We start from the raw sequence: 15,698 nt of genomic DNA, 5'->3' as shown, positions 1-15,698 counted from the left end.
TAAGTAAATTTTTAAATTAATGTGTAAATAAATAAGATGAAGAACAACAGAAGATGACCCCAGACATCAACTTCTGGCCTACACATACACATACATGCACATGCTATACACACATATACACACACAAAAACATGAAAAGGAGAACACATTGGTCACACGTTTATGACATTAATGTAATCGGGTTTCTTCTGTGGTCTGCCATAAAGACAAGCTCTTAGCCACATGCTGTGTCACTGCTGTGGCTGGGGACAAGAACATGAAATATCCAAGTCCAAGTCCCTTGGCTCAGATGCCACATCTATTGCCTACCAGGCAGCCAGGAGACCTGATAAATTCCCTAATGTGCTCTATACAGTGTCAGGATGAAAACTCAATGCAAAGCACCCAACCCAGAGCCTGGCATTTAGCCGCACTCAGAAGCTGCAAATCACTTCCTTTCCCATCAGATCCTGTGGCCCAGAAGCAGCGAGAGACAGAAGGGGAAGCTGGTAGGATTGACATCTGTTCTCAGCTGCAGAGGGAACACTTCTCTCCAGGAATGTTGAGTCTATCTTAGGGACACTCACTTGGATTGAGGAATATTAATTCTAAGATTACTATTTCTGGGTTTTTTGTTCACAAAAAAATGACAAATTTATTAGATGTGTAAAGAAACAAGTGAGGAAATTAAAAAGTACCCACAAACCCAACATCAATATAACAAAGATTAACATTTTGTTTAAAAAACACTGAGATGGCTGGGCATTGGTGGCGCACACCTTTAATCCCAGCACTCGGGAGGCAGAAGCAGGTGAATCTCTGTGAGTTCGAGGCCAGCCTGGTCTACTGAGAAAGTTCCAGGACAGCTTCCAAGACAATACAGAGAAACCCTGTCTCGAAAAACCAAAACAAAAAACAAACAAACAAAAAAAACCCCACAGAGATGGAGGGAGCTAAAATTTATTTTACGTGTGTGAGTGTTTTGCAAGATTATATGTCTATACACTGCCTTCATGCCTAGTGCCCATGGAGGCCAGAAGAGGGCATCAGATCCCCTGGAACTGGCGTTATAATAAAAAGTTGTGAATTGCCATGTGGGTGGTGAGAATCAAACCCAGGTCCTCTGGGAGAGAAGCCAGTTCATGTTCGCAAGTGCTAAGCCATCCCTCCGGCCACAAAGGAGAGTTTCTAAAGATAGCAACACTGCATTCTCTATACTCTGCATGATGTGGTTAAGGACTTCAGGCTGCACTCTCCTTCCTGCCTGCTATGAGATGGAACAGCACTTTCCTAACCCCTACGCCCCACCATTCATGAAAATGTCTTCTACAGGTTGAAGAGATGGCTCAGCAGTTAAGAACATTTGCTCTTACACAGGACCCAGGTCCAATTCAAAGCACCCAAATGACAGCTCACAACCATTCATATCTAAGCAATTCGATGACCTCTTATTACCTCCTCCAGTACACGCACATACATGCAGGCAAAACATTCACACACACCAAATAAATCTTTCTGGTTGTGTGTGTGTGTGTGTGTGTGTGTGTGTGTGTGTGTGTGTGGCGTGTGTGTGTGTGTGTGTGTGTGTGTGTGTGTGTGTGTGTGTGTGTGTGTGTGGCGTGTGGCAGGGGTGGGGGTTGAGACAGGGTTTCTCTGTATAGCCTTGGCTATCCTGGAACTCCTTTTGTAGATCAGGCTGGCCTTGAACTCAATATGCCTGCCTCAGCCTCCCAAGTGCTAGGATTAAAGGTATGTGCCACCATCACCTAAAATAAATCTTTTTTTCCTTACACATTTTTTTTAAGTTAGGGTATAATTTAGTGAAGACTATAAGCATTGCAACTGACTGGATAGACATGATTCTGGCACTCAGGAGCCACAGAATACTGTGTGTTACAGCTTGGATGGAAAGGTTTTTGGCACTCGGAAGTCAAGGAATACCACAGGTCACAGTAAGTCTAAAAGCTTACAGCCCTGCTCCAGGGAAAGGCTTCCCCAGTGTCAGGTCCCCACAAAGTGTAAAAACTCTGCTTCAGGAGGGGAAGGTTTCCTTGGTAAAAGTGTTACAGCCATATTCCACTGGCTCCAAGGGGAAGAGTTGTAACTTCTCTCCTCTGCTCCATTCTGGCGAAGGAAGGTCTCACCAAAACCTCATTCAAGGTGGCAGAGGACAGACAGACCGCCTAACAGCCACAAGCTGAACAGGCACAGGCTTTATATAGGCTTTGTAGGGGCAGAATTTTTCCAGGGAGATTTCCAGGGTGGGGATCGGTCAGATTTCAATCCCTGAGCTCAGATTGGCTACATCTTGTGCTCAGGAATTGGTTAGCTTTCTGCTCAGGTTAGGGTCAGATTTGGCTCTGGTTTCAAAGCCAACATGTGTTTCTTTCTCTGGTCTTTTTTAGCCCTTTGGCTCTAATTTTAGGGCCAGGGTGTATTTCTTTCACTGACTCTGATTCCAGGGACTAAGTGTGTTACTTTGGCACTGGTTTCAGGGTTAGGGTGCATTTCTTTGGTTCTGGTTGCAGGACCAAAGTGTGTTTCTTTGACTGGCCTCTGTTCCCTACAAAAACTGCCCTTGAACTACTAGACAAGATGACTTTGAACTTCTGATCATCTTGTCTCTGCCTCCTGAATGCTAAGTTTGACCACACCTGTTATGTGGTGCTCAGTATACAACCAAAAGGCTTCATACACAAAAGCATTCTACCCAACTAAGTTCCCAACCCTCCTATAACATCACATAAAATTGTTCTATATATGGTGCTGTCTTAGTTAGGATTTCTATTGCTGTGAAGAGATACCATGGCTATAGCAATTATTTTTTAAGTATGTCATATATTTTTACTGAAAATGTTAGTCTACCATCCTAGCAACCATTTTCATTTATATTGCCAAGTTACATGCTGTAATGAGCCACTCGATGCACTACCTCCCACACTACACAGGAAACATGAATTTTACATATTTACAGTGTTAAAGCCAACTATCTGGAGTTTTGTGAAATGCTTTCTTTCAAACATAATATGGGAATAGCTGATAGTCTCCATGTCACAGAAAAAGAAAATTAAGCAGAAGATGAATATGAAAATTCTGCTTTCCAAAACCTCCCAGTGACCCCAAATATAATATATATATGCAACAAAGGTGTACTTTGGAAAATCTCAAATTCTCATTAAATGACTATAACAGGTGCTAGTGCTAGGATGCTGGGTACTAATCACCAGTGCAAGCACTGTGTACTAATCACCAGTGCAAGGTATCTTCAGGATACCTACAGTGTTTCCACTGATGAGAACATCTGCAGAAGAACTCTTGCTTACACTAAACCAAGGTAGAAAGGAAATGGTACAGTGGTATAATAAGGAGGCTCTAAGACTATGGCAACTCTTAAAACATTTAATTGGGGCTGGCTTATAGTTCAGAGGTTTAATCCATTATTGTCATAGTGGGAAGCATGGAGGCATGTAGGAAGAAAAGGTGCTGGAGGGGCAGCTGAGAGTTCTACATCTGGATCCACAGGCAGCAGGAAGAGACAGTGACAGTGGGTCTGGCTTGAGCATCTGAAACCTCAAAACACCCCCAGTGATATATTCCCTCCGAGGCCACACCTACTCCACCAAGGCCACACCTCCTAATAGTGCCACTCCCTGTGAGTCTATGGGGGTCACTTTCATTCAAACACCACAGGTGTTTTGCCTGTATATGTGTCTGTGCACCCTGTGTGTGCCTGTGCCTATGGCGGCTAGAAGACAGTGCTGGGATCCCCTGGAACTGTAGTTAGGGACAGTTGTGCATTGCCATATTGGTACTGGGAATTTAACCCAGCAGCCTGCTCTCTTAGCTGCTAAGCCATCTCTCCAGCCTCAGCATCACTTGAAAATGACTGTCATGAGCTGGGCATCAGTAGCACAAGCCTTTAATCCCAACACTCAGGAGGCAGAGGCAGGCCCATCTCTGTGAATTTAAAATCAGCCTGGTCTACATAGCTAGTTCCAGGACAGCTAGGGGCTGTTACACAGAGAAACCCTGTCTTGAAACAAACAAAAACATAAAATGACTATCTCACTAACAAGTTTTGATGGATGTTCTAATATAAACCTTTCTATATAGTTACCTTAAAAACAGATAAATTCTGATGAGTTCTGGGTCAAAGTCTGTATTTACTTTAAATTTTTAGTTACATTTATTCTCTTACAATGTGAGTTTTTGGGCTTGAGCTCAGGGTGTCACACTTGGCAGCAAGCACCTTGGCTCACTGAGCCATCTCACTTGCCCCATGTATTTAGAAGTATACAAATGATGTCACTTTGTCCTTGGGAGAGATCATGTCAAGGTGCATTTCCAAAATGCCTTTTTTTTTTTTTTTGTAATCTCAGAGCTGGGAAGTGATTTTGACTTTATGACTGTATTTACCAAATACAGTGACAGCTTTCTCTATGGTTATTGGCTATTGGGACTCTCCCTCGGAATTCATCCCACACCTGATCTTGGCCACACCTCTTACCCCAAACACTGCCAAATCCCTGACACCCGCCTCAGCTGCTGCTTTTGGAAACTAATACCAGAGTCCTCTGAAACCCTGAGACGGACGGTCCAGTCCCTGAGCTTGCATCCCGTTCTGCAGAGGGCACAACCATGGCCTGTAGTGTCCGTGGGGGAGTCCAGCTCGGAGGTCTGCTCCTCTCTGTTCTTGGCTGGGTCTTCTCTTGTGTCGCCACCATTCTTCCCCAGTGGAAGACTCTCAATCTGGACCTGAATGAAATGGAAACCTGGATCTCGGGACTCTGGGAGGCATGTGTGAGTCAGGAGGAAGCAGGCACTGTCTGCAAAGCCTTCGAGTCCTTTCTGTCTCTGCCCCAAGAGCTACAGGTAGCCCGCATCCTCATGGTGACTTCTCATGGGCTGGGACTCCTGGGACTTCTACTCTCTGCCTGTGGGTTGGAATGCTTCCAGTTTCGCAGGCCCAGAGTTTTCAAGACGCGGTTGTGCCTCCTGGGAGGAGCTTTGGAGGCATCCGCGTCAGCCACCACCCTCTTTCCAGTCTCCTGGGTGGCCTACACAACATTCCAAGACTTCTGGGATGACAGTATACCTGAGATTGTGCCCCGGTGGGAGTTTGGAGATGCCCTGTTCCTGGGCTGGGCTGCTGGGCTTCTTCTAGCTCTTGGTGGACTTCTCCTCATCATCTCTGCTTGCCTGGGAAAGGAAGGTGTATCTTCTCCCTGGACGCCTGCAGCCACAGCTCCACCAGTTTGTGTTCCAATAGAGGAAACTGATGGCTCCTTCCACCTCACACCAAGACCAGTGAACCAGGTCATCTGGAGCTAGAATTTTCCCAGAAAGCTCTACAATAAAGCAATGTCAATAGGCTCTTTCCCTTACCCTTCATGGGTTTGTTGGAAACCAGTGGTCACTATCCGATTTGTCAAAGGTCTGATTATCTTGGTGATCTGGGTGCTTCACCTGAGAATTTAAAGCCAGGACAGCTTCTCACAAACATGTTTATCTCACTTGAAGTTGTATTTATATAGAAGCATTTCAGCCGAGGGTAGTGCTGTGTGCTTATGATTTCAGCACACGGGAAGCTGAAAAAAGTGGTAATTTAAGGCCAAGCTTGATGCATGGTGAGATCCTACCTCAAACTTCTAGAAAAAAAAAAGCTTGATCATGATGGCTTTCACTGGTAATGCTAACACTTGGAAAGCTGAGCCAAGAGAACTGCCCTAAGTTCAAAGTCAGTCTAGGCTACTGTGTTAGAAGGAAAAAAACCCTCATAGTATTAATTATATATGGAATCATTTTGATTATTTTTTTTTTTTTTTGGTTTTTCGAGACAGGGTTTCTCTGTGGCTTTGGAGGCTGTCCTGGAACTCGATCTGTAGACCAGGCTGGCCTCGAACTCACAGAGATCCGCCTGCCTCTGCCTCCCGAGTGCTGGGATTAAAGGCGTGCGCCACCAACGCCCGGCCATTTTGATTATTTTTTTATTAAGGAAGATACTTTATACAAAGTTGGAGTAGCCAGAGATAATCTAAGATGACGGGATATTGCATATTGATTCTGTATTGGCAAAGAAAAATTAATTATTGGCCCACAATGGCCTCTAGTATGGGACTTACCAGGTATGAGATTTGAATCTTAATAAATCTCTGCTTTTAGATGGCCAGTGTTCCTGAGGCTGTGGATGATCCCACGTTTCTCACTAACAGTAATGATCCCTGTGAGTGAGTAGTCAGGTTTGTCCTTTCTGATTTGTCCAGGACTCAGGACTTCCACATCGAAAACTAGCAAATTCACAGGAACATTGGGACAAAATGATCACTCTAGGATGGTTGCACTTACTACCACTCAAAGCAGACTTATGTGTGCAAAGGATTCTCAGCTCCACAAAAATGTCTTTTGCCATATACAAAAAAAAAGCACACTATAAATCTTTTATTAGGGAAGAGGATTTGGCTCAGTTGGTAGAGTGCCTGCTTACCTAACATGCAGGAAGAGCCGTTATGATGGTATATGCCTGTGATTCTACCTTGCATTTAGGAGGTGGAAGCAAGTTCAAGGCCAGCCCAGGCTATATGACACCTTGTTAAAGAGAAACAGACGGGGGAAGGAGGAAGAAGGAAGAGGGAGATAGACCAAGACAGGGACACACAGAAAGAGAGATAGAGACTTTTTGCTATTGTATTATTTCAGGCTGGGGAGATGGTCTAGTTGTTGGAGCATCTGCCTAGCATGTAAGACTTTGGATTTGATCTCTAACACTCTAGAATCAACACTTTGTCAAAGTAGCCCAAGTCAGTATCCTTTTTCAAAAAAACATTTTCCTAGGCTGACAAGATGGCTCAGTGACTAAAGGCACTTGCTACCAAGCCTCATAAACCGAGTTTGATTCCCAGAATGCACATAAAGGTAAAAGAGAACGGACTCCACAAAATTGTCCTCTGGCCTCCACACAGGCACCACTCCAACATCACACGCACACAGTAATAATACATACAAATTTAAAAATGTTTAAAAAGGAAATGGGTGTGCTCCAAAATAATACAGAGAAACCCTGTCTTGTAAACCCCCCCCCCAAAAAGGAAATGAGTGTGGTGGTACATGCCTTGAATCCAGTACTCAAGAAAGAGAGGCAGGTGTTCTCTGCCAGTTCAAGGCTAGCCAGGGTTACATAAAGAGACCTTGTCTTAGAAAAAAAGAAAAGATTGACAGATGAACAGACAGATGAAAGGAAGGGAAGAGAAAGAGGGAAGGAAGGGAGGGAGGGAGGAAGGAGGGAAGGAAGGATGGAAGGGACACTCCTCCCCTAAGGAGATGGAGCCTACACAAGTATAACTTCAACAACTTTCCCCTTCTGGTTGAAGGCAGGGCCCCTGGGAGTCTGGACTCTCTGGAATGGTCCTTTTCCTAAACGTGTACTCATCTGTGCAAACACTAGCATATACAGAGGCAAACACCAGGAGGTAAATACACCTCTGATTAGTGTGTGTATCACAGCTTATTAAGTCCTCTGGTCAATCAGAAAACTTTCTGAAGATTATTTTTCAGCTACCATCTTTCTCAATAGGTTCAATGTTTGGTGGGTCAAACATCAGTAAGAGGTGAGGTTCAAATATCCAAGGAATTCCTGGTTCCTAGCATGTCTGCTTCGTAGAACTGCCACTCATCCATCTGATCATTTATTCTTTCATTTAACAAACACTTAGAAGCATTTACCATGTTCCAGGTATTATGCTGGAAACCAACTGAAAAATAAGATAAATCATATCTAGGGTCCTATTTCAGATAAAGAACACAGATGTTAAAATAAAACCACTCAAGCCAGCCTGTGGTGGCACAGGCCTTTAATCCCAGCACTTTGGAGGCAGAGGCAGGTGGATTTCTGTGAGTTAGAGGCCAGCCTGATCTACAAAGTGAGTTCCAGGACAGGACAGGCTCCAAAGCTGCAGAGGAACCCTGTCTTGAGAAACCAGAAATAAAAACAAAACAAACAAACAAACAAAAAATCAAAAACCAACCAACCAAAAAAAAAAAAGTATCCAAAAAACAACCCACTCAAATTGCTGGGTGGTGGTACACACCTTTAATTCTAGCACTTAAGAGGCAGAGGAGGCAGGCGGGTCTCTACGTTCAAGGCCTGCCTAGTCTACAGAGTAAGCTCCGGGACAGTGAGGGCTACACAGAGAAACCCTGTCTCAAAAACCAGAAAGTAAATAAATAAAACCACTCAAAGCAATGTAACAACACACAGTACAAGACCACACAGCATGAGGAAAGTGAAGTCTTTAGAGCCACAGCTAGGTGCCCCTAAGAAGTCGCAACTGTTGAAAGTTGAAGATGGAGTCAAGATGAAGAGGAAGAAGAGGATGAAAGGCTGACAATGCAGGAAGGAGTTAATCTTGCAGCACCCTTAGGGGCCATAGTAAAGATGCCGGCACCTCTTTTCTCAGCATCTTACAAAGTCGGCCCATCAAGCATCAGGTCTGGTAGAGAACTCAGCCCTCCAACTGCAGCAGTATCTTGCTCAGCCTTTCATAAAGGTTTATTCACCATCACACGATTGGCTGCGACCTTAAGAGCTTTTGTGTTCTTGGGAGGCTTAAGTAAGATTTTGAAAGGTTCTTCAGACTAGAAGAGCAGACAGAACTATCTATCCATGTTGCTGACGAGGGAGGGAATGAGGCAGCACACCTGTGGCAGCAAGTAGCTAAGGCAAGATTTGATGCAAGGCTGCCTTTCTGAACCCCACCAGGTCGCCACCAGACGGGCACCTGCGCAACCACCACACCCAAAGACTCACACCGGAAGTCCTCCTTTACACTGTTTAGCCCTATCAGGGTCTTTGCAGACAGCTGGTTCACCTGTGCCCGCTGGTGGCTCTCTGGTCCCTCATTTTAATCCTGTGTCTGCAGGTGTTGATGACATTTGTCATCAGCATTCAATTATGGCTTTCTCTGCAGAGAAATGGACACAAACTAAGAGTTGTTAGGAAAATATCCTGTCTTCCCAACTCTCCTTTTGAAGGACACAATGGCATGGGCTGATAGCCATAGGCTAAGAGAGGGGCTGTTGCTTGACTTGTAATAACATGAACAGGCCATCATTCCTAGGAGGGACTCAGGTTATTCCTGAGTGGCCTGCCTCAGTGGAGACTGTTCACCAAAGATGTCCTGATTTTTATCTCCCTGTTTTGTCAGAGTTAAAAACAGAACTAATTAAATCTTCAACAAGAACTTTTCCAACAGGCTTGTAAATTGATCTAATTGAAAGCACTTCTTGGGCTACTGATGTTGCTCTATGGCAAACCACTTACCTGACATTGCTGAGGCCCTGGGTTCAATCCCTGGTAGGACCCCCCCCCCCAAGAAAAAAAAAGAAACCTATGCAGTTTCACATGGAAAGATAAAAATCCATGTTTCATGTCTAAAGGTGTTTGGAGAGGCTGATCTGAGACTTCCTACACACCCGAGAATGGCTTTGAACTTCTGAGCAACCCCCTCCCCACCATCTCCAGAGGGATGAGATTTCAGACTTGAAAAGAGATTTATGGAATGGATAGAACTTATGACCTCACCTCATTCACAGTAAATACATTCTATCAGCTGCAGAGCATGGTCGTTTCAGGGCTCCGGAGGCTCAGCTTCTAGGATATACTTCTTGTGGCCAAGAAGATAGCAAAGGGGATGGTCTGAAAGATGGTATGTCTTTCATTATACAGCCCTTGCTAATTGTTTCTCATCTATTTAAGGTATCCGCCTTTCTTGAATTTCAAGGGTAAAATGTAGGGTAAAAATGAGCTTTAATGACTCAACATTTTCCCCCTAATTATTTGAAGTTCTAGGGCTTCAACACAGGACCCTAAGTATGCCAGTCAAGTGCTCTAACGCTAAGCCAAATCAATTCAGTGTCCTTTTGTTTTGGAGACAGGGTTTCTCTATGTAGCTCTGGCTGTCATGGAACTCAAGTGAGCCACCTGCTTCTGCTTCCCAAGTGCTGGGATGATTAAAGGTGTGCACCATCACTGCCTGGCAACTAATAGTTCCAAGAGGAGCTGACATACCGAGGTAAAACACTGTGCCCAAACACATTCATCTTTCACATTGGCTTCTTCCTCCTCTAGTTCTTTCACCCTCAGCATTCTTATCCCCTAATCTTTAACAATGCTAAAGCAACTGAGATGTCGCATGTGCATGAACCAGCTGCTCAGAAAGCTGAAGCTAGAAGACCTGACTTTGAGGTGAACACAACATAGAGTCTGTCTCAGAGTCAAGAGCCAGTGAGACGCTTTAGTGGATAAAGATGCCACGCAACCTGAGCTCAATCCTGAAAACCTGCAAAATGGAAGGAAAACACCAACTTCCACAGGTTGTCTACTGACCGCCATGGGCATGCACACACCAGCAGAACAAATACAGTCAAAATTTTTGTAATTATATTAGAAGCATTTTAGGCTAGGAACAGTAGCTTATATTGTAATCCCAACACGTGAGAGGTGAGGGAAGACTGTTGTAAATTCAGGGCAAGCTTGGGCTACATAGTATATTCTAGGCCAAACTGGCCTGGGTTACAGAGTAATACCCAGTGCCAAAATAAATAAGTAAGTAGGTAGGTAGGTAGATAGGTAGATAGATAGATAGATAGATAGATAGATAGACAGACAGACAGAGATTTTTTTAAAAATCCAGTAAGAGTCCAACAAAACACAGAAACATTCTAAGTCATAGCTTGAGAGTTGTTACACAGTGATGCATGCCTGTAATCTCAGTACTTGGGAAATAGACACAGTAAAGATCAGCAGTTTGAAGCCAGCCTCTGCTACATAGAGTTTGAGCACAATCTAAGCTATACAAGTCTCTCAAAAACAGCCAACAGCAAAATCATAGTTTGTGAGGTCCAGAAAGAAACAGGGATGTACAAAAGGTAGCCAGCTACACAAGATTGAGAAACTGGGTGTCAGCACTCCCCCTAGGGATCAGGTTGGATCTAAATAATGCAGGCTACTCAGCCACTGGGGGTGTGTGGGTGGGGTGGGTAGAGAGAGACAGGGCAAGACAGGGCTGAGTGGTTAGAAGCACTTGTTAACCCAGTAGCTCTCAACCTTCCTGATGCTTCAGCCCTTTAACTGTTCCTCATGTTGTGGTGATACCTAACCATAAAATCATTTTCATTGCTACTTCGTAACTCATTTTGCTAGTTATGAATCATAATGCAGATATCTTTGTTTTCTGGTGGTCTTAGGTGACCTCTGTGAAAGGGTCATCCAAACCCCAAGAGTTGTGACTCACAGGCTAAGAACCGATGTGTTAACTGGAGTTTGGACTTCAGCACATTAACAGGTGGCTCACAACTCCAGTTCCAGGGAATCCACCACCATCTTCTGGCCTCTGTGAGCACTTGCACACAGGGGATATGCATACACATAAATAAAAATAAGCCTTTGAAAAAGGGGAGCAGAGGATCCCCCTTTATTATTATTTTTTTGTTTCTTGAGACAGGGTTTCTCTGTGGCTTCGGAGCCTGTCCTCGAACTAGCTCTTGTAGACCAGCCTGGTCTTGAACTCACAGAGATCTGCCTGCCTCTGCCTCCCGGAGTGCTGGGATTAAAGGCATGCACCACCACCACCACCACCACCACCATTGCCCGGCAAATCTCCCCCCCCCCCCTTTTTTTTTTGGTTTTTCGAGACAGGGTTTCTCTGTATTGTTTTCGAGGCTGTTGGTCCAGCCTGGCCTTGAACTCACAGAGATCCGCCTGCCTCTGCCTCCGGAGTGCTGAGATTAAAGGCGTGTGCCACCACCGCCCGTCTTAAATCCCCCCATTTTTAAAAGGCTGAAGTCATAAATATTATGGAGTCCACTCACTTCCAAAATGGGAAACATGGATTTCAAAAAAAGACCATACTACACACCAAAAGTAAAACAAATACTTTTATTGCACATTTATAAAATCTGCATAGTTGTATTGTGTTCTTCCCTCTCATGATTTCTTCATTAATCCTTAAAATTTGGTTAAAACACGAGTTTCCAATTAGAAGTTCTTTAAAAATGGATTTCTCTCTACATATACATACAGATAAATGTTCTTTTCTTTATACAAATTCACATCCCTTATTTTCTAAAAGGGGGGACAAAGAAGAGAATCAAAATGTTCTATTAGGCCAGGGTAGCCTTAGACACCTACTTCTGATAATTTTCAAAATTTTGCTTAAATGATTAGTAACTATTAAAATGTTCCTTGTGTAGCTTCATGATACCACTGGGCTGAAAGCTGCTTTCTTTTCTTTCATTCAGGACTGAATGTGAGGTTTTCTGGTTTATCTAAAATATGAACAGACCAAAAGGTGAGGCAGCCGCAGGTTCCACCCACATGTGGAAGGAAGGGCTCATCAGGACCCTTTTCATCACTGTCACGAGCCACGCAGGACTTTATTACCAATCTCTGGTAGTTATGAATTTTTAAATGTCATCTGAACTTGACAAAATAACTAACAACTGCTCCTCCAGTTCAGTTCTGATGAGTCACCCTTCTGCTGTCAGAAATACTGGTGCTTGAAGGGCAATTTAAAAAGTGGTATGAGGTTTATACAAACCCAAGTATTATGGGAGATTAAAAAAGGCAATTCAGGTCTTCTGGGATAATTCAAAACTATAATGCACTGGCCTTCTTCTGTGAGATAGCTCTCATGATTCTGTACCTAAAATGTGCAACTTTATCCTTAATCCTTTTAAACACACATCATGACAAGGGTGAGGATCTGAATCTTGCTCAGCCACCCAGCCCCCCTCTAGGGGAATCTGCAACAATAGACATCTGTGTAGCAGGCAGGTGACCAGAGACCAGGCTGAGTCTTGACTGTGAGGGGCTTATTTCACTGTGACTGTTGAAACTCCTTGAATGGACTCCATGACAGCTGCAAATCTGCTGCAAAGGTCATAGGGAGAATTCGGTCGAATAGTTGGAGGCTCTTTCAAGACAATGATTTCCGCAGAAGGATCTAGAAGCCTGGGTAGGAACTCCCCTAAACACAGCTGCAGATTTTCTACAGAGGGAAAACAGATGGTTACATACACAGCTAAAGAGATCTTTGTGGAAACTAAGAAGGCTGCAGCCATACTGAAGGGCCTTCAAGCAGCCAACACTCTCGCTCCAACAGCATGTACTCTGCTGCAGCTAACAGATGCGGATGCCTTTGGGACTCAGCCCTCCCTCCCACTGTAGTTGAAAGCCCACACGGAGCTGCATAACTAAGTTCACGTCCATATCTGTTTATGTTGGGTGGGGGAGACTGTCATGAAAAATTTGGCAGCAGTAAAAGCTATCTGGACACATGAGTGAAAAATCAGCTCAAAAGCAAACATGCAATCATGACCTCACTGCAGCCTTAGTTCTAACACACAATGTGCATGCAGTCAATGCCAACACACGCTGCCAAGCTTTCCATTCATATAGAAGCATTAATAATTTAATCACAGAAAGACTTTTTAAACATTTTCCTACCATTATTTGATACACGCAAGCATCACATTAGGGTTATCTGCAGTGTACAGAGTAAGTTGTTTGAATTTAAAAATTGCTTTGAGTTGCTGACTTGCTTCGATAAAAAAATGCATTAAGTGAAATTTGGCTTGGGATTAGATCAGAATTTCCATCATTTTTTAAATGGAGCTCAATGTACCTCTACCATTTTATACTACACATTTATATAAAGTGGTATACTCAGTATTTACATTAATAGAATTAAAATCAACTCTGAAAAGCATTGTTTTTCAGATGTTCTAAATCCTGAAATATCAAATATTCAACCAAGATTTAACCCTTTATGTAAAAATAAAGCAATGCACCCCATGAGCATGCAAATTCGTTATTATCTTTAATAAGTGGTAACGGTTTGATCTTTGTACCCATTTTGATATGCGTATATACATGGGGTGCATAAAAACTTCCTGGGTGAGACCAGTGAGATGACTCAAGAGAGTAAAGCACTTACTGCACAAACCTAGAACCTTGAATTCAATACCTAGGGCCCAGGTAAAGATGGTAAGAGAAGACAAACTCCCCAAAGTTTCTCTCTGAGTTACACACATGAGCTATGGTATATGCATCCCCCCTATACACCCAAAAATAATAATAAATAAAAACAATACTTTAAAAAGTAACTTGGCATGGTAGAGCCTGCCTTTATTCCCAGGTTTCAGGAGGCAGAGGTAGGCAGATCTCTTTTGAGTTCCAGGCATGTCTGGTTTACAAAGCAAGTTTCAGGCCAGCCAGAACAACACAGTGAGACGACTCAAAATAAAACAAATAAAAACAGTTCCACAGGTGAAAAGAGGGTACAAGTGGGAACAAAGTTAAAAGCCCAGGTCAATCAGGAGCAAAGACCTGCTGCCATCATGGCCGTGTCTTCATAATAACCACCCTCTTAAAACCTGAGAAACTGGATGTGATGATCTAAACCACAGACACAATGGTGCTTAAAAACACTAGTGTCCATAGAGAATTAAGTAAAACTATAGATCACACATGGTCTAAAGAAAAGCAGGCAAAAGGAAACACAGAGCAATTGTTTATCACAAGATTTAACAATAAATCCTGATTACCAGAACAAGTCATTAGACTATTGTTACACGAGGAGAAAATGAACAAGAAGGATTCCCATCAGAATATACATCTTCCAAGCCAACTGAACCCACCTACAAAATACTAGGTTTAGGATCTCTCAAGACATCCCAGTTACTAATTTACTGAAGTAATTAGTTAATAATATTCTGGTACACTGTAACTTCAAATCTCAATAAATTTAAAGAGTCACCTGCATAAATATATTTTTATTTTTAAACCCAGAATTTAGTAATTGGGTAAATAATAGAAGACTAAGGTTCTTACAGAGCACTGACTGTTTTCAAACAGGGATTGCTGGGCTGAGGTATAGCAAGGCAGCAGGTTGCTTGCTCATCATGGTCCTAGTTTAGTTCCCACTACTGCAAAAAATTAAAAAGTGTCAAAGCAAGTCACAACTCTCTAGAACTTTGCAGGCTGACCTTGGAGTGGCTTCAGCAGCTGGCTGAGACAAGGAGGTGGAAAGGAGTAGAGGCTAAACTCCCAGACCCCTTTCCATGGAGCACACCCAGGTATCTTACTGAAGATGTAAGGGGATTCCAATCCCCCTAAAAGGCTTCAACAACCGGTGACACTAGAGAGTACGACCACGGTGAGTCTCAGATACATAAAACCATAGACACTATAAACAGTGCCAGTGACAAACCTGCGATATCCTTCCCCAGGTAAGAGCACCAATGGTTCCTCATGACCTCAATGGCATCCAAGTCATCCTTGGAGATGTCATTATTAATGATCAGGTGGATACAGGGAATGATCAATTCATTCATCACATTAATGCCCTCTGTTACAGAGTGGTCATCATTTGTTTCAAACAGAGAAGCAGCCTTGGCATTCAGCTCCTACAGATAAAGGGCAGAGAAGGGGAGAATATTTGAAAGAGTAAATACCAACTTAGTAGGAATCTAAGCCAATGGTCACACCAATCACCTAACTGCAGGGAGGGGGGAAGTATTGGTTCCCACCCCAGATGTGCTGACATAATTAGGATTTGGGATGCAGGTGACCTGGGCCCTGGGATTTCATAACAACTCCTGTAATGTTTGGAATGCACCCAAACTTGTGATTCACTGAGCTAAACTTACACATCAAGGTCAAA

General features: G+C 43.4%; 2 protein-coding genes across 8 annotated transcripts in view; one reads left to right on the top strand and one right to left on the bottom strand.

Annotated features, from left to right (window-relative positions):
• Positions 1-4,569: 4,569 nt before the first annotated feature.
• Cldn25 (claudin 25) lies at positions 4,570-5,310 on the top strand. Its single transcript, XM_005069288.2, has one exon. It carries the CDS (start codon positions 4,618-4,620, stop codon positions 5,308-5,310), a length of 693 nt encoding a protein of 230 aa, XP_005069345.1. The 5' UTR covers positions 4,570-4,617.
• Positions 5,311-11,897: 6,587 nt separating this feature from the next.
• Positions 11,898-15,698, bottom strand: part of Usp28 (ubiquitin specific peptidase 28) — a 62,863-nt gene continuing 59,062 nt past the window's right edge. For all 7 annotated transcript variants that reach the window (XM_040729869.1, XM_040729870.1, XM_040729871.1 and 4 more), the window contains 2 exons: positions 15,246-15,441; positions 11,898-13,022 (listed from right to left, as the gene is read on the bottom strand). In XM_040729869.1, the coding sequence (XP_040585803.1) occupies positions 12,847-13,022; positions 15,246-15,441 (372 nt within the window). In that variant the 3' untranslated portion in view covers positions 11,898-12,846. The remainder of the gene's footprint in view (positions 13,023-15,245; positions 15,442-15,698) is intronic.

The sequence above is a fragment of the Mesocricetus auratus genome, unplaced genomic scaffold, assembly GCF_017639785.1.
Source record: "Mesocricetus auratus isolate SY011 unplaced genomic scaffold, BCM_Maur_2.0 Super-Scaffold_100022, whole genome shotgun sequence".
In the NCBI taxonomy this organism is placed as follows: Eukaryota; Metazoa; Chordata; class Mammalia; order Rodentia; family Cricetidae; genus Mesocricetus; species Mesocricetus auratus.
Note: the sequence above shows the minus strand (reverse complement) of the source record. Positions and strands in the feature narration are given on the sequence as shown.